This window comes from Capricornis sumatraensis, chromosome 3, assembly GCF_032405125.1.
Source record: "Capricornis sumatraensis isolate serow.1 chromosome 3, serow.2, whole genome shotgun sequence".
Taxonomy (NCBI): domain Eukaryota; kingdom Metazoa; phylum Chordata; class Mammalia; order Artiodactyla; family Bovidae; genus Capricornis; species Capricornis sumatraensis.
Genome location: NC_091071.1, coordinates 25,215,593 through 25,235,898, shown reverse-complemented (window position 1 = coordinate 25,235,898; position 20,306 = coordinate 25,215,593). Strand labels below are relative to the sequence as shown.

The following is a 20,306-nucleotide window of genomic DNA, read 5'->3' as shown; positions in this document are numbered from 1 at the left end:
AAGTGAAGGGCAAGTGCCCAGGTAAACAGCAGGCAACATCATCCATGAAGGGGGGGTGGCTGCCTGTTCAATCTCCCCAGAGAAGGCTGAGGAAATGAGGGCCGCTGGAATCAGGGATGTCAGTCTTCTCTTCTGGAAGTCCCCATGGCCAAGGTCGAGAGTGACCCCCAAAGATGTGGAAGCCAGATCAGGCAACCACCGCCAGATGGCGGCAGCCAAACCACAGCTGGAGTGAACCAACAACGATGGAGCCGCTGGATTCCAGGATCCGCGGGATTCCAGGCTAATGGGCTACAACTCCCACATCACTGTATTAATATCAAAGGTATCTTACCTTTAACAAATAATTTTTTATCCCTTTTCTTGCATCACCGTGGGATTTTACTGTAGTAATTTCTACGTCATAGGATAACTGATGACTGCAGGAATTAGTACAGGTAAGCTACAATCAACTCAGTGATTTGGGGTAGTTCTATAGTTTCCAGGAACACTGAACCAGTGAATTCTGAAACAATGGTCCCAAAGGAAATACAGAACAGGTTCCTTTGCGCCTCTGGTCACAACATTTTTGTCAGCTGATCAATACTTTCTTTTATGTTTCTTGAGAAAGAAAGTTATTAATACATAATAACTGTTTCTATTTAAAGACACCTTATTTAATATCACTGAACTCACAGCCAACGGCACCATGATGTGTGCCCGAATGAAGCTTATCTAACAAGCACAGTCTCTGCATAAAACACATCCTAGCCTTCGTGCACTTAGAAAACCCCAGACAACACTTCATGTCTGCAGGAACAGCGAAATCACCCCCCCACCAAAAGCATGAAATGCAAGAAACACGGCACTATAAACAGATCATAAAATTTAGGATACTTAGTTACAGTCTGGGCTGTGGTTTGAATACTGTGTCCTGCCAAATTTCATATAAGTCCTAATCCCAAGGTGATCGTATTAGAAAGTAGGCCTGTGGAAGGTAATTAGGTCATAAGGATGAAGCCCTCACAAATGGGATTAGTGCCCCTATTAAAGAGACATCAGAGAGTTCCCTAGCCCCATCTGCCATTACAGAATACAAGAAGTCTGTAAGCTGGAAGAGGATCTTCACCTGACCACATTGGCATCTGGATCCCAGACTTCCAGGCTCCAGAACCATGAGAAATAATATTTAGCGACCCAGTCTATGATATTCCACTACAGCACTGGAATAATAAATGCACTGAGACACTATGTATCAAAGCAACTCAGTTTTTGTTACTCAATGCATGAGTAACGCACTTCATAAATAACCACAAAAAAGCATCACTAGTATCGATTTTTTGGTTACAAAAATATTTTAGCTAGTAAGCATTTTTATAATACATAAAAAATATGGAATTTATGAATAATGAGAATGGACAGTAATTAGAACATGCCTAGTACAAAGTAAGCCCTCAGCACACATTTGTGATTAGAATTACTTTAACATGCAAAACGAATCACTGCACAAAAGCCCTCATTGCCTCTGCACCCAACCCTTGTCATTTACTGAGCATTCACTAAGGGCCAGGTCCTCTGCTAAACACTTCACACGTGTAACCATGTGTCTTCTTCTCACAGCCCTACAAGGTATGTGCCATTTTTATTCCCATTTTCCAGGTGAGGAAATCAAGACTCAGAGAGGATATGTGATGACCTGAGGCCACACAGCTTGTCAATGGTACAGCCAGGATTCAAGGGCATGCTCCTACACTGGTACTCTTCTCTCAGCCCAGTTATCAATTCCTTTTCTGAAGAGCAACTAATTTTGTGATACTAATAATATGCAGTGTTTATTGGGTTATATTTTATAAGTCAGCCATCTGGCTAAGTGCCTTATATTTGGGATCTCCCTGAACCTGTTCAATGATATCCTAAATGAATTACTATTATTACAACATTTCAGGGATTAGGTAAACTATAGCCCAGAGAGGTTCAGTATCACACCAGTGTCTCAGGTGAGCTCCATTTCCCAGTGGAGAGCAGCCCACCAGTCTCGATGGTGCTCTTGCAGAGCCCAGGTGGTTCTCACTTACCAGATGATCATGAAAAAAGGCACTGCAAAGGCTTCCGAAGTGATGCCATAAACCAGCGTCTGCAGCGAGTTGGGGAAGGTGCTCACTGTCTTGGGGACCACTTCCCAGGTGGTGTTGAAGTTGGTGAACGGCCCACAGGCTTTGGAGGAAGGGATGCTGCCAGGACACAAAGCACGGGGCTCAGGCCAGGCCTGCAGCACAGGCTGGGCAGCCCTCCTCTGCACGCCCACAAAGCTGCATTAACAGTGGCCCACAAGGAACTGCCTCACCTTATGGGCTTTCTGGAATATCCCAGTGAAACATGCTTTACCCTGAAGTCTCAAGTCCCTAGACTTGATTTCCAGTTTATAAGAAATCGAGGACAGAAGGTCAAGTTAAAAAAGAGTTACCATATATGATCCTGCAGTCTTACTCCTGGGCATATTTCCAGAGAAGACTCTAATTTGAATAGATACATGAACCCCAATGTTCACTGCATGCAAGCAATGTAAGTATCCATCAAGAGATGAATGAATAGGAAGATGTGGTACACACACACACACACACACACACACACACACAATGGAGTATTACTCAACCAGAAAAAAGAATGAAATAATACGATTTGCTGCAAATAGATGGACCTAGAGATTATCATATTAAGTGGAGTAAGCCAAACAGAGAAATGGTATGTGTAATCTAAAAAAAAATTAATGAACGTTTTTACAAAACAGAAATAGACCCACAGACATAGAAAACAAACTTATGGTTACCAAAGGAGAAGGTGAAGAATGGGTAGGGATAAATTAGAGGTTTTGGATTAACATATACCCACTACATACATATAAAACAGATAATTGACAAGGACCTACTGTAGAGCACAGAGAACTGTACCAAAGGAAAAGAATCTGAAAAATAATATATTTATATAACTAAGTCACTTTTCTGTACACCTGAAACTAACACAACATTGAAAATCAACTATACTTCAGTTAAAAAAAAAAAAGAACCTGTTACTCGAAGATAGATACTCTGGTGATAGTCTAGAACAGCAATAAATTGAGCATCAGAAATTAAAAAAAAAAAGATCAAGATAAATGACACTGTGAGAAAACAGACAGCTCTAGAATGTGGGGAGACCACTCTTCAGCCTGTTAATTTAGAGGTGAGGAAACTCGCCTTGACTTTTTGAAGAATTAAAGGTTAAAAAAGACCAAGGAAACATGGCAACCAAAAGTAATGAGTAAAACCCGAAAAAGAGCCTCATTTACAAAATAAAGCTCTCAAAGACTATTTGGGGACAACTGGAGAAACTTGGCAATGGCAGGAATATGGTATTGGCATTAATTTTCTCAGGTGTGATAATGTTATTGTGGATACACAGGAAGAATGTGCTTACTTTTAGGAAGTGAAGGTTTAGCTATTTGGGAATGAAATGTTATGACGCCTACAACCATGGTGTGGTTCATCTGCACACACACACAAGGTACGCACAGAGAGAAGAGGAGACAAATGTAGCAGGATGCAACAACTGGGACATCCAGGTAAAGGGTATATAAGCTGTCGCCGCTGCTATTTTTTTCATCTTTTCTATAGATTTGAAATTTGTTTAAATAAAAAGGGAAAAATAGAATTACAATGGGAAAAAAAATTAAGGCTTGCAAGAATTGCCTATAGTCACATCACAAAGTTCTGTGTAGGAAATTTTCTACTGCAGGGATAAAAATAGATTCCTGGAAACAACCTAAATGTTGTTTAAGAAAATGGATGAGCAATTTGTGATCCATTCATACAATGGAATAAAGAACCACCGAGAGGGACACACACACATATAGATATGACTGTCTTAGACAGAAACTAAGTAGCCGGAAACAGAATTGGAGGATGAATTTCCACCACATACTCGTCTATGCTTTTCCAATTCTATGCCATGTGAATGCATTTCTTATTTTAAAAAGTCAAAGTTAAAAAATTAAAAGAACAAGAGTTCTGTATGTGCTGGCCTGGAAAAGGACATAATAGAAAAGTGAAACAAATTAAGTTGCCAAACAGTATTATTCCATATGCATTAAAAAATACATTTTTCATAATAAATCTCTTTAATTTATACTCTTTTCTGTACTACTTGAATTTTTCAATGTATAACATACTACCATTACAATAAACATATATAGACTTCGGTCACCTGATGCAAAGAACTGACTCATTGGAAAAGACCCTGATGCTGGGAAAGATGGAAGGCAGGAAAAGAAGGGGACGACAGAGGATGAGATGGTTGGATGGCATCACCAACTTGATGGACATGAGTTTGAGCAAGCTCTGGGAGTTGGTGATGGACAGGGAATCCGTGCTGCAGTCCATGGGGTCACAAAGAGTCGGACACGACTGAGAAACTGAACTGAACTGACACAGACTCAAATTAGTTTCAAAAATAATAAAACCTGAGAGAGGAATTCAAAGCTCTAGGCTTTTCAATTAAAGATGAAGAAATGTGGCGCAGTGGTAAAGACTCCACCTGCCAATGCAGGAGGTGCAAGAGACGTGGGTTTGATCCCTGGGTTGGGAAGATCCCCTGGAGTAGGAAATGGCAATCCACTCCAGTATAAGAAAAAAAAAATGAAGAAATGGGACAAAATAAGATAAAATAAAATAAAGAAACGAAATTCCATGAGACTAAGACAAGGAGTGGCAAACTACAGCCCACAGACCAAATCTGGCCCACAGTCTATTTTTTATAAAGTTTTACTGGAGCATAGTCTTGCCCGCTGGCTTATATACATAGATGCAACATAGGCTGCAGAGGTTGCAACATAGATGATATACAGTCAGTTGAGCCCAATAAGTGCTATAGAAACCATATAGCTTGCAAAGGCTGTCGTTTACTCTCTTTCCAGCGTCTGGTATAAATGGTTATAACAGAAGAAGTGGCATCACTGGGTCTGGAACCCTCAATTTCTCATCCTCAGGACTGAGCATTTCCCCTTTCCAAATTCCGCTCTAGATGATACACTCCGTGTGCCATGTCTGAGTTGTCTTTATACCCTCAGCACCTAGAACAGTGCCTGGTACATAGAAGACACTCCAAATCTTCTCAGTGACCATGCATTATCTTTACAATCAGAAGCAAACAATCCCAAAGGCAACCAGAAGAGAGGTCCTAGGAAAAGGGATTGGGTGGAACAGACCCAAACAACACTCTCAAAACCAATGGGAAACCTCCAAGTCCAAGTTCAGAAGTGAACCAAGATATTTCATCATCCAGAGGGTGATTCCAAAACAAAGGTAGACCTGACAGCCAGGAGTGACTTACTGACCTCTGCTGGTGCCAATAAAGAATGCAAAGAAGGCTTTAACACAAAAGAGGGGCAAGTCAATAAGGGAATGTTCTAGAAAGAAAGTCATATTTACCGTGCCATGCTGATTGTCAGAGGTATAATTGCCAAGCACAGTCCAATCAGCAACACCAACAGGAAGAAGAAATTAGAATTGGATGCTCTGAACTGCCTCGGAGAGGGTCTGCAGGTATAAAGAAGACTTATCTAAGGAGAGAAAGGAAGAAAGAGGAAAAATGAAGAGCACTGCTTCTCCATAAATGAGCACAGTCATGCATTACAGTGGGAATATAAATTGGCTATAACCTTTCTAGAGGGTAGTCAGCAATACAGACCAAAATGAAAAAAATCGCCAAAACATATGTATATGGTATTTACTGCTACAGTTGTTGATAACGGAATAATTGAAAGCAACCAAAGCAGCTATCACTGTGGTTCCTAAAAGGTTAAAGTGACCCATACAATGGAAAGCCACCTAGCCCTTAGAAAATACAAGAGAGCTTTACCTTGTATAAGGCACTGTCAAATGAAAAGTTGGGATGTCAAAACTTTGTACTGTATGATCTCATTTGTTTTTTTTTTTAATGAATTTTTAAACATTTTACCCTAAATTTCTCAGCTTTACTGAGGTATAATTGACAAATAAAATTATAAGGTAGAGTATACTACGTGATACATTCACAGTATACAGCACGAAGATTTGAAAGGATTCAAAAAGTGTTCTCCTTCGGGGTTTGAATATGTATTAAATGTATACATACCAGAATAGGAGATAATTTGCTTGCATTTTTACATGCACATGGATTTTTCCTATATATTAAGTCTTTACTGAATTTGTTCCAATAATGTTTCTGTTTTTATGTTTTTGGTTTTTTTGGCTATGATATGTGGGATTTCAGGCTCTCTGACTGGGGACTGAAACGTCACCCTCGGCACTGGACCACCGATGCTTAAGTTCCTTTCCTATATATTAAAAATAGATATTTCCAATGAGGGAAAGACTTGAAGGGGAGATTAGGTGGGGAGGAGAAGAGAAAGAGGCATATACCTCCTGAGTATTGCAGAAAGCTACTGTCTCAGGAGCATCAAGCTCCTGTGACGGCGGCAGGCAGAGTATCTTGTGAGCCGAGGGACCCTGGCGTCTGGTCAGGGTGTCTGGGGGCAGCTGGCCAGTCAAGCTGGGGTGTCAGAACTCAGTCCAGTGCCTGTGACCCATTCTCTTACCCCAGCGCTGTCTTTACTGAGCTACACGCTGGGAAGCCACTGCCTAACTGATACTTTCTGGAAGAAGATAAAGTTCCTATGAGCTTTCTGGCATCCACTTCTCCTACGGGGACTTCAGCCAACTGAGTTTTCAAATGAAAGCACTGGAACATTCTTCAAAGACCAAAACAGCTGGGTAGAAAGTATGACCCAATGAAAGGCCCGGCCTACTGGATTAAGAGCATAGGCTCTGGGGTGAGGTAAACTTGGGTTCACATCTCAGGAGTCACTGATAAGCTGTGTGATCTTGGATCAGTTACTTAACCTCTCTGAACTTCAGCTTCCTAATTTATAAAATATGGTTACTACAGTACCTACTTTAAAGTATTACGTGATCATCTATATAGTGGTTCAGCAGAGTGAGAGGACACAGTATTGTCATCACCTGTTAGTACTGTTGTACTTATTAATAATACTACTATTACTTCCATTTTTTAATTCCTAGGGCCTGGTATACTAGGTGCTCAATTATGCTGGGCTTATTAGAGGGTACCTCTAGAAGAAGGGATCGAATACATACCTGCACTGTTTAAATGTTTAACAGTGAGCATATATTACATCTATAATTTTAAAAAGTTTGCTTAACAAGTCAAGATAAATTAGTCATCTGTAGGGCTACTTCACCCACTGAGCCCTTAGCTCAGGTATAACGCCTACAATGTATGAGCTGTTTGAGGAGCCACATAAATAATTGAGAACTGAAAATCAATCCACCAGCTCCAAAAGCCAAGCAGAAAATTAAATAATTTTAAATAATAAACCTTTTCTTAAATATCACCAAAACGAACCACTGTAGATGCTTACTCCTTGGAAGGAAAGTTATGACCAACCTAGATAGCATATTGAAAAGCAGAGATATTACTTTGCCAACTCAACTCTTAGCTATATACAAAAACATTTAAACCATAGGAGCAAGACCATTCTTCAAGTCTCAAAATGATAAAAATGTGAAAATCCATTCAAAGATTTTTTTTCCGCATTAAAAAAAATATATATATATCAAATAAGGGATGCAACTCTGATACATCTGATGGGATCTGGGTGGGCTCCAGGCATGTGTGTGCTGAATGTCCTGCAAGATCAAGAATGGTCCGGGTTATTGGCCCCTCAACCCCACCTCTCCTTACCTCTTTCACGTAAAAGATGATAATGAACTTTAAGGTTGCAATTGCAGGAAGAAGGGGTGAGAAAAAGGCTCCGATCCAGCAAATGGTTTGCCCGTAAACAATCCCCAGAACATTATCAGGGATGGCAAACTCCTGCTCTCCCCAGCACCGAAAAAGCTTCCAGGAGGAACAGTAGGTCACCAGGATCCTGCAAACAAACAGGACAGCTTACCGCCTGGACTACCAGCGTCGGCCGAGGCACAGCACCACATCCACACAATAAGGGCTGTTTCCATGCATACTTCTCATGCAAACTGTTAGTCACATGTCTAGAAGATGCAAACGACAGTGAACTCTGGAGTCATTAAGACTAGGGTGCAAGTCTCAGATCTATAGTTTACCAGCCAAGTGACATTAGACAAGGCTCATTTTTCTCATCTGAAATGTAGGGGGTTATAACACAGCTTACTGCACTGCACTGTCTTGACAGTAAATGACCTGGGCAGTCTCTGTGTACAGCGCTATTGTTCATCCACACAGATAATGGCTTACGAGGGAGGGACCTATCGCCCTGTATGCCACTCCTGGAATCCTAGAAGCTTCCTACAGAAACCCTAGGACCAGGGGCCTGAGATAAATACACACAGCTATTCACTGTAGCATTATCACATATTAACAAAAGTACTGGGTAACAACCTAAGTGCCCATCAGCAGGGGCTTCAGCATCAAATTAGAAGCAATGTGTACAGCGGACTATTAGACAGTCTTTAAAACATATGAGGAAAATATATGTGTCCTGACATGTAAAGTCATGGTATTTTGCTTGTGTCAGGAAAAAGCAAGCTGTGGACCCATGTAAATGTAACATGATCCCATCTGCGGGCGAGAAAAGGACACTTTCAGCAAGACTGTGTTTACTTACATGTGTATTTATGTAAATATGCTTTTGTTTTCTTTTTAAGGATGGCTGGATCTACCCGCAGGTGTTAACAACGGCCACCTCTGAGGTGTGGGGAGGGTCTGGGGAATTAGGGGTAAGGTAACAAGAGGGCTCTCACTACTCTCAGAATTTCTATATTTATTTAAATATTAAAAAATTGTAATATAAACATTCACATCCTATTTGTGTAATTTTTTTAAAAGGACAGTTTCTTTTTCAATGTTTACTTTTATGGGTTTATTAAACTTCTGGCATAGGCCAGGAGAATTTGTACATGTGAGTTAAAAAGAATTTGTACATGTGATTAAATGAACAGTTTCACTTAGGGCTCAAGAAGATGCTGAGAAAAAAAAATTTTTTTTAATGAAGGCATAGTAATGATAATCCTGATGGTGACAGTTAATGTTTTGTTGAGTTTTGTGGCATGGAGTGGTCTTAGTACTTTCATCTGCATTCTGTCATTTAATCTTCACCAAAGGGGTATGAGATGGATACTGCCAGTATTCCCATTTCACAGGTAGGAAAACAGGCACAGAGCTTAAGTAACTTGCCCAAGATCACGTGATGAGGAAACGGGCAGTGCTGGGCTTGAACACAGATCAGGAAATGCAGTGTCCACTGCAGCCTGGAGGGCCTCCACTAACAGGGCCTGTGGCTGTGACATGGCAAGAAGTCACCCCGAGGGCGTCCCCCGGAAAGCAGCCTCATTTCTGCTCTTTGTGCTGCCTTTCAATGGGGCGCATAATGGACTCGGGGTGACGGCCTGGAGCTGTCTGAAAGGCGCCAGTGGTTGTCAAGCGGTTTCCAGGATGTGGAATCATCCAGCACTTTGTGAAGAGCAGCTGTGATGGGAGCCTGTTGTGGGGGGTGAGGGGTAGGGGGAGATAAGAGGGGTGCCCCTCACACTTACTTTCTAGGAAAATCCACAAAAAGTGTCACAGCCAGGATGATGATGAGGTCAAAGATCATCAGCTTGTACATTTCCTGCCCAACTTGGGTCTCCCAGCACTGAAACCAAGAGAGAAACAAGCCCGACTTGGAGCAGAAAAAGCCGGGTTCTCCCGAGGTCATTTCCAGCCCCCGATCCTGTGTGTCTGGAGGCCACCAGCCAACACTCCTCTGAGCTCCAGCACAACGAGGGTTTTCAAACCCTTAGCAGTTCCTGGTGTGACAGACTCAGCTACAGAGCAAGAAAGAGGATCACCTGGATTCACACCCTCGGCTCCATGGGCTGTTCTCTCGACCTTAATGCTACCGCCCCCCACAAATGACCCACCTTGTAGGACGCCCTTCCCCCCAGCCTCACCGGGTAGAGTTTCTGGTTGTAGCCACAGAGCTCACACAAGTAGTTGTCACAGGATGTAATCTTGGAGCCCAGGGTGAACACCAGCACACAGATGGTGGCCAGCCGCATGAAGACGCACCTTCAGGGAAGAGGGGAGGCGGGGAACATGGGATGAGAAGGGCTTGGGGCAAGCTGGACCCTTGGAACAGGGCTGGGTGCAGAGAAGTTGCCTTTCTTAACAGCAAACCCACAAATGGGCACTGGGCTTCAGTTTCGGATGATGAGCAAGTTCTGGAAATGACAGTAGTGATGATGGCACAACACTGAGTATGTACTTTGTGCCACTGAATTACACACTTAAAAGTGGCTAAGATGGTAAATTTCATGTTATATATATATAATCACATTTTTTAAAATGCAAAATAAAAAAAAATATCAGAAAGCTGGGAAGTCCTGAGTCCATGATGATGTAGCCATGCTCAGAACAACTCCTGAAAAGAACTAACTGAATTTTCTAAGTGTCAGTTTTGAAGATGGCTTAGGATATATTGAGAAGTGGGAAAAAAAAGTACACTGCAGAGTCTCAGGTAGAAACAATCCTATTTTTAAAAGAAAACAAAATGTGTGAATGTTGGCGTGAACAATAGGAACCATGTAGATAAGGGCTGCTGGGGGGAAGTGGGTTCAAGACAGGAGGGCAGAGGGCTCATTTTCTTTAAAAATGGTTCACTTATTGTTTGGTTTATAATTTTTAAAAAATTAAATGAAATAGAAACATTAAAAAGTGTGTGAGTTGGGGAGCAAACCTATACCATCCATCTGATATTCTGTCCTCCTGGGAGGTGTGAGTACCCAGCATCGCCAGGGAGGCTTCCATAACTCAAAACTCATTTGGAATCTAATTAAAAAGTCTGAATCCACAGTCATTATGACGAGTGGATATAGAAAAACAAAAGACACATACAGCAACAATGATCTAAACCCAAAATAAAGAACTTTATATAAGACAAATGCCCCAGCTTCTCTCACAAACCAATGGCATAACACAAGGGCAGGGGGATTTTTGAAAGGACAAAAGGGATTTAAGAAACATTAACAACCCAACACAGCAGGGGGCCTTTCTCTGGATCTTGATTTGAATAAACCAAGACCAACCAATCACAGAAAGCCCTCTGCTCCATCAGGGACCTGACAATTCTATGATGGCTCTGTTTAAAAAGAAAAGTCCTTGTCACTTTATAGATACACTGAAGCTTTTACAGGTGAACCATGTTGCCTGAGATTTGCTTAAAATATTCCAGCAGAGTGGGGGAACCACATGAGAGAAGACTAGCAAAATGTTGGTAAACAGTTGGAACTAAGTGATGGACACACAGAGGGGGTCATGATACTGCCCTATTTGAAAATTTCCAAGATAAAAAGTTTTCTTTTAAAATGCAAATACCATCTGAGGCATTTGAGAAGCAGAAAGAAAACATTCCAGTTTCACACAGTCCCCACCTGGTCCTCCTTAACTCATGTGTGTTAACTCCCTGGGTCCAGCTTTACGCTTGGCATTTATTTATTTTTAACAAAACCGAATATTTTTTAGTATGAGAAGAGATATAACAACAAATTACAAAAGGGCAACAGTAGCACACACAGTCGGTGTCTGGGCCACTTTTTTCTCAGCATTCACTCCAGCAAAAGTCTCAGGTTCCTACTGCAAGTTTCGAGCGTAACTCTGTTCCCAAGGCCCACACATTGGGGCCGTGGGATAGAACTCGTGGGGGAGTTAATGCCCTTGGGACTCAGCCACCCTTAGGCAGGGGAGGGTGAACATTTGTTGAAGGACAAACATTCTACTTCAGTCGGAAAACCCTAAAGATATTTTCCATGCAAACTCCCTGAGCTGTCCCGCAGAATCGAGCCCCAGTTATAACTTCCCAAACAGCATACCCTTTATCAACTGCCTTCCCTTCTCTCCCACTTCCTTACTCTCCTGCTGGTCATTCTAACATTTTCAGAGCAACATTCCTCCAAGGACCCACCCTATGTGCTCAGCTGTCAGTGTGCTAATACATGAACCAAAAATACACTACAGCTGAGTAGACGCTTAAGTCAAAGAGATTTCTCTGCATGTGAAAACTCTGAGTCATTTGTGGAGACTATCTGAAGGCTGAAGAGGATTTTTGACCCAGCAGGGGAAAAGGTACCACAATTGATTAGCAATGGCTGCTGTGGGCAGGGAAGGTGACAAGTGGTGAACTATTTGGCATGCCTAGGCATTACCTAAGGATTGTCAGCCGGATCTCAAAGCCTGGGGAATAATCCTCATAGTGGATGATCTTGGCAAAGATTATCGGGGTGATAAAATTGGCCAGTGTGATCACAATGGAAGGCAGGTACAGAATCAACAGGTTCTCTCCAAAAACCATCTTGTCAATTTCCTATGAAGATAACAAAACTGGTCAGGAGTACAATAAATTGCATCACAAATAAACTGACCTTAAGAGAACACAACTATACATGTGTCAAGTCATTATGCTCAACACCTTAAACTTACACAGTTGTTGAATGTTAATCATATTTCATTAAACTGTACGGGGGAAAAACACCCAAATACATTTAGCAAATGAAACAAAACATTTTTTCATTCAACATGGCACCTAAAACTAAGCAATCTTCTTCCTTGGGTGTTCAAACAGAGGAACCATGATCTAGTATCATACTGAAAGAAAAACAAGCTCTACTGGATTTATTAAGGTGAAATATTAAAAAACCCATGCATTCTGGATCGATGGGTGATTTACAGCATTTTCAAGGCTGTCATTTTATTTTTATCCCAGATAGCCATATATGTCACCAAAATTCTATTATTACGAAAGGAGAGAATGGCTACTCCAGGTCAATTAGCACTACAGCCTTGAACATGCTGTAGATTACCCACTGATACACAATCTATCTCCCTAGGTAAATGGCTATCTATCTGACTAAATTTTGGCCAAAGGGATATAAGTAGAAGTTTTCAGTGCAACCTCCATGTGCTGCCCCCCATTGCCTTCACTTCCTCCCCACTGGCTGGTGGGCCACCCTGTGCCATACAGAAGGCCATGTCCTAAGGAAGGCAGAGCTACAAGACGGAAGGAACCTGGGCCCCTGACGGCTGATTTCATGAAGCAGAGCCACTAGACCAACTAGGATTTTTTAAACCACTGTTATTTTAGGTAAATTGAGGCCCCTTTACCTAGTTACTAAAGTAGTACAGTTGGGGCTTAAATCCAGGCAGTCCAGCCTAGACTTGAATACCGTAAATTCCAGCAGGAGTAGGTACCCCAAACAGTCTATTTTGGATGCTTTTTTCCCTAATGAAAATAAAAAATTGGTCAGTCTGATTTTAGGTTTTTTGTCATATCAGCCAAATGTATATACCCATATGTAAAACAGAATGATGATAGTTATCTCCCTTGCAGGTTTGCAATACACTTAGCATACATAACGCCCTACCGGAGTAAAAGTTAAATTGACTTGCACGGAGCACTTACTTTTTTCATGTGTTCTTGAGAGAATATAGTCGCTTTGTAGATTGCATAAAAGCATGCTGCTAAAACGGCCAGCACAATACAGTTCAAAAATAGTCTCAAAGAGTAAATTCGTATCGTTTCTTCCGAGGTCCTTTCTGCTATTTTTTGCCTTATTCTTTCCTCCTCCAGATCTGCCTGAGGATCAAAGAAAACTCATTTGTGAGCACTGGGATGAAGGGATATTTAGGGGTGGAAAATGTGACTCATTGTCATACCCTTCCTCTCCATCTTTACAGTTTCCTTAAATACTCATCTCCCCTAGGATATCCTCTCAGACCAAGCCCAACCAGTTTCCAAGTCTACTAAAAGCTTAAGTGAAGGCAGAACCTCCTTTTAAGATTGCAATTAGATTTTGCAATATATGTGAAAACTGAACTATAACCCATTTAGGACATTATCTAATGCAGTAATTATGCAGTAGGCATTGTGGGGCTTCCCTGGTAGCTCAGCTGGTAAAGAATTCACTTGCAATGCAGGAACCCTTGGTTCAATTCTTGAGTCAGGAGGATCCCCTAGAGGAGAGCAAGGCAACTCACTCCAGTATTCTTGTCTGGAATATCCCCATGGACAGAGAAGCCTGGTGGGCTTCAGGTCATGGGGTCACATGGAGTCAGACCCAATTGAGTGACGAAACAGCCCAGCAGGCATTATTTCTTTAAACAGAGAATACACCTGGTTTGATTGCTTCCATCTCATGTTGTTAATCTTTTGATATCATCTGTCTCTCCTCCTTTTGGGGCAGGTTTGACAAAGATGGTATTTGTTACTCCTTTTATCCTGATTAATTTGGAACTTCTGTATTTTCATAGTCTCTGCATCCACTTTATCATCATAGCATTCACAGTTCTATTTGTCCTGTCTTACGCTCTGTTTCTCCTGGTTTATGACAGGTTCTCATCAAGCAGAAAAATAACAGTACAAACCAACAAGGACCTACTGTATAACACACGGAACTCTACTCAGTATTCTGTGATCATCTACATTAGAAAATAATCTAAAAGAGAATGAACGTATGTATATGTAATAACTGAATCACGTTGCTGTTCATCTGAAACTAACACAACTTTGTAAATCAACTATACTCCAACAACATTTTTTAAAAAAGAATCAGCTTTCTTCAACTAGGATTAAAATAAGTTTCCTAAATTTAAAAAAAAAAGTTCTGAGAAGGGAAGATACCATCTCTTTGCCCAGCACCAGTTCACCAGCTTTATGCTTGGAGCTAAAGTGATCAACCTCAGGAAGTAGTTCTTCAAAAAGCTCTTGAAAACCTCACAGGGGAAGGTACCTAAGCAGGACAGCCTGGCCCCCACTAGCTCCTCTGCAGGCTGCAACCCCAGCTCCCACCAAGAGAGCTGAGCAGCACTCACCCGGAGCTCATAGCGCAGGCTGCTGTGCTTCAGGTCCGCCATGCTGCGGTTGGTGATGCAGAAGTCCCAGCCAGCAAAGATCTTGTTGCAGTAACTCTGGAAGTGCTCCTCACTCCGGATCAGGTTGATTTTGAACCCTTCCACCGACCTGGCCCCAAAACATGATTATCCATTTTATTACAACAACAAAACACAGGCCTGTGGACTGGCTTTGTCTAAAATTAAAAGGATATACACGTGACTGCACCTTCCACCAATTTTGACACGCATGGCCCAGCTCTGGACCATTCTAAATACAGAGCAGACAACCAGGCATCTCAGTGTTGAAAATCGGTCCCTTTATCCATTCAATGACCTTTTTCCACAGCTGGAATATAATCCGAACTCAACACACCCTTGAGTCCTACAGGATCCTGCATGGCACCATCTTTCCTCCCAGAGAGGCACTCTGCTGTAATGACAATAGCTTTTTTCTTTTCCATAAACACCCAAACCTCTCCTGCAGCCTCAGGGCCTTTGCACTTGCAGTTCTCTCTGCCCTCCCCTTTTCCTATGGCTGCCTTCTTATTCCCTGGGGTTTTACTCAAATATCCCTTTCTTCCATAGATTCCCCCAGTATCTCATCTAAAGTTGTGGTTTCCGACTTCAAGTCGGTCTCTTTACTTTCCCTGACAGCAATAACCTAACCTACAATCATGTTATTTAACGTGTTCACTGTGTTTGTAAGTGCTTATCCTGACTAAATTTTAAATTCCTTGAAGACAAGTACCCTGGCTGTCTTGCTACCTTTATATCCAGAGGGCCTGGATATAAATATAGCCACTATCCATCTGATAAATAAATGCATGAATAAATGCCTTGAACAGAAAAATAACCAAATATTTAGTGAGCACCTGCTTAAGTCAGACACAACTCTGTTGCACAAGTTCATAATCAATACTCATTCAAATGCTTTTCTGGAAAACATACTCTGGCACTTGACATAGCAATAAAAACACCAAATGCCACACACTCTGTAGACAAACCAGGGTATTTTTAGGATTCGCTACTGAGTTGTGAACACAAATAGAAGTGGAAGGAATTATAGCAATCAGTCATTCTGCCAAAGGTTCATAGCAAGGCATTTATGCCAGAACCAGCTGGGCTGCTTTTCCAAAATGTAGACTCCCAGGTGATTCCATATCCTGAGATTTTTAATTCAGTATGTCTCATGTGGGGGGGGTGCATCCAGAATTATGCTACTTGTAAAGCTCCATGGTGATTCTGAGGTCCCACTCCAGTTGAATGGTCTGATTTAGACCAAACCTACATTTTACAGATGAGAAAACTAAGATCTAGAGAAGGGAAAAATTATTTCCTAGGTCCAGAGGGCTAGAGGCAGAACTGGGGCTAGTTGAGTGGTGACGATGATGGTGATAATGATTTTAATTTTAAATGTCTACAAGGTGCCAAGCCCAGTGCTAAGTTCTTTACCTGCCCTGTTTCAGTTAATCCTCCCAACAACCCTTCTAGGTCTGTGCATTTCACAGATGAAGAAAATGAGGTCCAAAGAGGTGGAGTGACATTTGAACCTTGGTCTCTGGACCCCAAGTCCACTCTCTTTGCTACCCTAAAGCACTTCCTCCTCCCTGGGGAGGCCGCTCACCATTACATCACAGGCATCCTCTCTGCAGGCCTTACCATGAAACAATCAAGGCCATTAGGTGAAAGAGCTCAATCAAGACCCACAGGTGGATTCACTGTTCAGCTAATAAAGCTTCTATTTCAGGGCCCCTTCCAAGGCCCCAGAAGCACCTCTAGCAACACGGTCATGAGGTCTTGTTTTTATTTTTTATAACATGCAAAAGATATTCCCATGCTCTTTGTCTTACAGAGGTTCCCTCCATATTGTCTACACAGAAGGTCCATAAAACTTGGGTCTGTCCCTACCACGAGCAAAAACAGCAAAGCCAGAGCCCCAGTCAACCAACATTTCTTTACCAAGCATCTTTCCGCCATCAAGATGAGCAGAATGACTGCTCTTCCCTGTCAGTGTGCTGTCTGTCTGGTGGGGGATAGACACACATCAGATCATTTTCATCTCATAGATTCTGACTCAGGACACAAGTACCTAGCTGGGCTCTGGGGTTTTCTCTGTGGTGGCGAAGCCTGGTCTCCATGGAGGACAAACTCAGACTTTACCAGCCTGGTCTCTTTTACATCTGTAATAAGGAGCTTCACATCCCCATGGCTTATAGCACTGCCTGGCTTTATAGGGACAATGAAGTGGGTAAGAGAGGTGTTCATCCATGCTTCCCACTTGCATTGGAGACAGTAAGCCGCCCATTAGGAATGTGTGGCTCTCCTTCCATAGCGTAGCACAAGTGCTGGGAAGTGGCTGCCAGGCAAGGACAACATTTCTCAGCCTTCCCTGCAGTGAGCTGTGATCATGTGACTAAGCTATACTGATGGAATGTGAGTGAAGTCCATCACTCTCAGGCTGAGCCCAGAAACACCTTCCGTGTGATTCTCCTCCAAGGTCGTTTTCCCTTCCAGCCCTCCAGAGGAACAGGAAAGCCACACGTGCAGACGATGGCTAAGCTTCAGTCAGCCTGAGCGCCGGCAGGACTGAGAAGGAGTCTTCTACACTAACCTGCGCCCACTAAGAACTTCACGTAAAGATGTTCACATGTAACTTTCATCGTGTTGGGCCACTGTACTTTCGGGGACAGTTGTTTGTTAAAGTAACTTAAAATAATTAATATTCCTCATTTTTCTTGGAATTGACATCTCCCACTAAAATATCTGTCCACCATGGGAAATGCCACAATCACATATGACCCTAACCCACTGGCCACAACTGAAGGGTCAGGACTGGATGCCTGAATGAAGCAGAGCCAATGAGTTCCTTCAGAGGATTTCTGAGCTTGTGACCCTGGGACTCCACACAAGGAAGCTGCCACCAGCAGAATCAGAGATGCGGGAGCCCGTGCTTTAAGTTGTTTTGAATCCATCCTTGTCTTTCCTGTAATCTGGAGTTTCCTCTCTTCCTTGGTTCTCTCAGCCACTCACTACCCCTTTATCCCAGTTAGTCAGAGTTGGGATTCTGCTACTTGCAACCCAATAGAGACCTGTTAGCATACACACCAGATCAAAGATAATGCTGGGGGAATGTATTCAAGAGTGATTGACTGAAAACTCCAGGCTGCTTCTCCAGCTCCCAAATGCTGCCTCCATTTCCTCCAGGTCTCCACAGCCTCCAGCACATTCACAAATCTGTTTTTCCATAAAGCCCACCCTTGGATTCTTCTCATCCTTTGGGCAATGGCTCCCAGAGTCCACAGATCTCCAAGAGACTCCAACCACCAAGCGTAATTCAAAAAGAACACAATGACAAGATAAACTGTACCTTTTCACTATCCAAACAAGGCTCAGAGCCAGGTAGGCAATTGTGCTTAACAAATAAGCCAGAGGCAGATCATAGGTGAAATTCTGAAATTTCACCCCATCAATGGTGTAATGTCCATAAAAGAGGTAGGTATCCTCCAGGAAACCCTGAAATAAAGCCAAGGGCATGAGGTCAGATTGGTGAACTGACTGCAGGAAACCAAGAAACCAGTCTCCACCTCAAGGAATTCACATTCCAGTGTCATTGTTCATCCCTGAATTCCCAGAGACTGAAAATATTCCAGATCTGTAGCAACATGGATACAACTAGAGATTATCAAACTAAGTGAAGTCAGAAAGTCAAATACCACATGATATCACTTATATGTGGGAGTCTAAAATACGACACAAACAGAATCATGAATATAGAGAACAAACTGGTAGTCGAAGATGAGGATGTTGGGAGTTAGTGTATGTAAGCTTTTATATAAATAATGGATAAACAAGCTCTGTGCTGTACAGTAGGAGTATATTAGAAAAAAAATAATGTACTGGACTTCCCTGGTGGTCTAGTTCTTAGGACTCGCACTTTCAACACAGGAGGCATGTGTTCAATCCCTGGTCAGGGAACTAAGATCTCACATGCCACACAATGCGATAAAAAAAAAAGATATATATACACATTTATACAAATATACATATAACTGAATCACTTTTCTGCACAGCAGTAATTAACAACACTGCAAATCAACTAATATTTCAATTTTTTAAAATTAATTTTAAAATTTAGACCAATTTAAAAAATTCCAGAAGTATATAGCTGCTCAATTAGGGTTTGGGAAATAAAGCACAGATAAAGTCTGAGCATTGAAAATACATAGGGGTACAATCCAAAAATGAAATTAAGGAAACAATCCCATGTGCAATAACAGCAAAAAAAATAACATCCTTAGGAACAGATTTAACAAATCAAGTATAAACCTTAGATTCTTAAAACCATAAAACATTGTTTTAAAAATTAAACAAGAACTAAGTAAATGGGAAAACATCCCTTGTTCATGGATCATGAGATCCATGGCAACTCTCCCCAAATAGAATCAACACATCACTATCGGAATCCAAGCTGGCTTCTATGAGAAACTGCTAAGATAATCCTAAAATTCATATAGAATTGCAGGGGTCTCAGAATAGCCAAAATAATCTTGAATGAGAAAAATAAAGTTGTAAGACTAACATATCCCAATTTCAAAACTTACAACAAAACAACGCTAACCAAAACAATGTGATACTAGGGTAAGAATAGATGTCTAGGTAAATGGAATAGAACTGAGTCCAAAAATGAAACCCATACATCCGTGGTCAGCTGATTTTTGATACGGGGGAAAAAGAGACACTGCTGAGACAACAGGGTGTGCACACACGCTCGGTTGCTCAGTCGTGTCCAACTCTTTGTGATCTGCCAGGCTCCTCTCTAGATAGCCACATGCAAAAAATAAAATAAAGCAGAGCCCCTACCTTACCCTATCTATAAATTTTAACCTAAAATAGACCAAAGGCCTAAATGTAAAAACTAAAACTATAAAACTCTTAGAAGAGGAATATGCCAAGAAGTTAGAGACAAAAGATCTTGTATTATACGATTCCACTTACAAGAAATGTCATGGATAAGCATTTCATAGAGACAGAAGGTAGATTAATGGTTGCTTAGCATTGATTAGCGGAATTGGTAGGTGATAATGGGTACAGGTTTCTTTTTGAGGTGATAAAAATATTCTAAAATTAATTGTGGTAATGGCTGCATAACTCTATGAATATACCAAAAACCAGTGAATTGTACACTTTAAATGGGTGAATTGTACAATATGTGACTTGTACCTCAATAAAGCTATTATCAGAGAAAAATAAAACAAAACAACGCCCCCCCCCCAAGCCCAAAGGAACCCTATGAGAAAATACAGCAGAGAAAAGTCCATGACTCTTACAGTGGGAATAAATGAGTTCACCTCAGACTCCTCCTTGAATAGCAAGGATAGAACATTCTAGGAGAG

At 41.7% G+C, this 20,306-nt stretch overlaps 1 protein-coding gene across 1 annotated transcript in view; it reads right to left on the bottom strand.

The window, feature by feature from the left end:
- The window catches only part of TMC7 (transmembrane channel like 7), a 32,034-nt gene that overhangs the window by 1,497 nt on the left and 10,231 nt on the right, over window positions 1–20,306 (bottom strand). The window contains exons 4-12 of the mRNA XM_068968394.1: window positions 18,281–18,426; window positions 14,893–15,040; window positions 13,484–13,657; window positions 12,231–12,388; window positions 9,981–10,098; window positions 9,585–9,682; window positions 7,756–7,942; window positions 5,442–5,572; window positions 2,055–2,210 (exon numbers count right to left, since the gene is read on the bottom strand). Of these exons, the coding sequence (XP_068824495.1) occupies window positions 2,055–2,210; window positions 5,442–5,572; window positions 7,756–7,942; window positions 9,585–9,682; window positions 9,981–10,098; window positions 12,231–12,388; window positions 13,484–13,657; window positions 14,893–15,040; window positions 18,281–18,426 (1,316 nt within the window). The remainder of the gene's footprint in view (window positions 1–2,054; window positions 2,211–5,441; window positions 5,573–7,755; window positions 7,943–9,584; window positions 9,683–9,980; window positions 10,099–12,230; window positions 12,389–13,483; window positions 13,658–14,892; window positions 15,041–18,280; window positions 18,427–20,306) is intronic.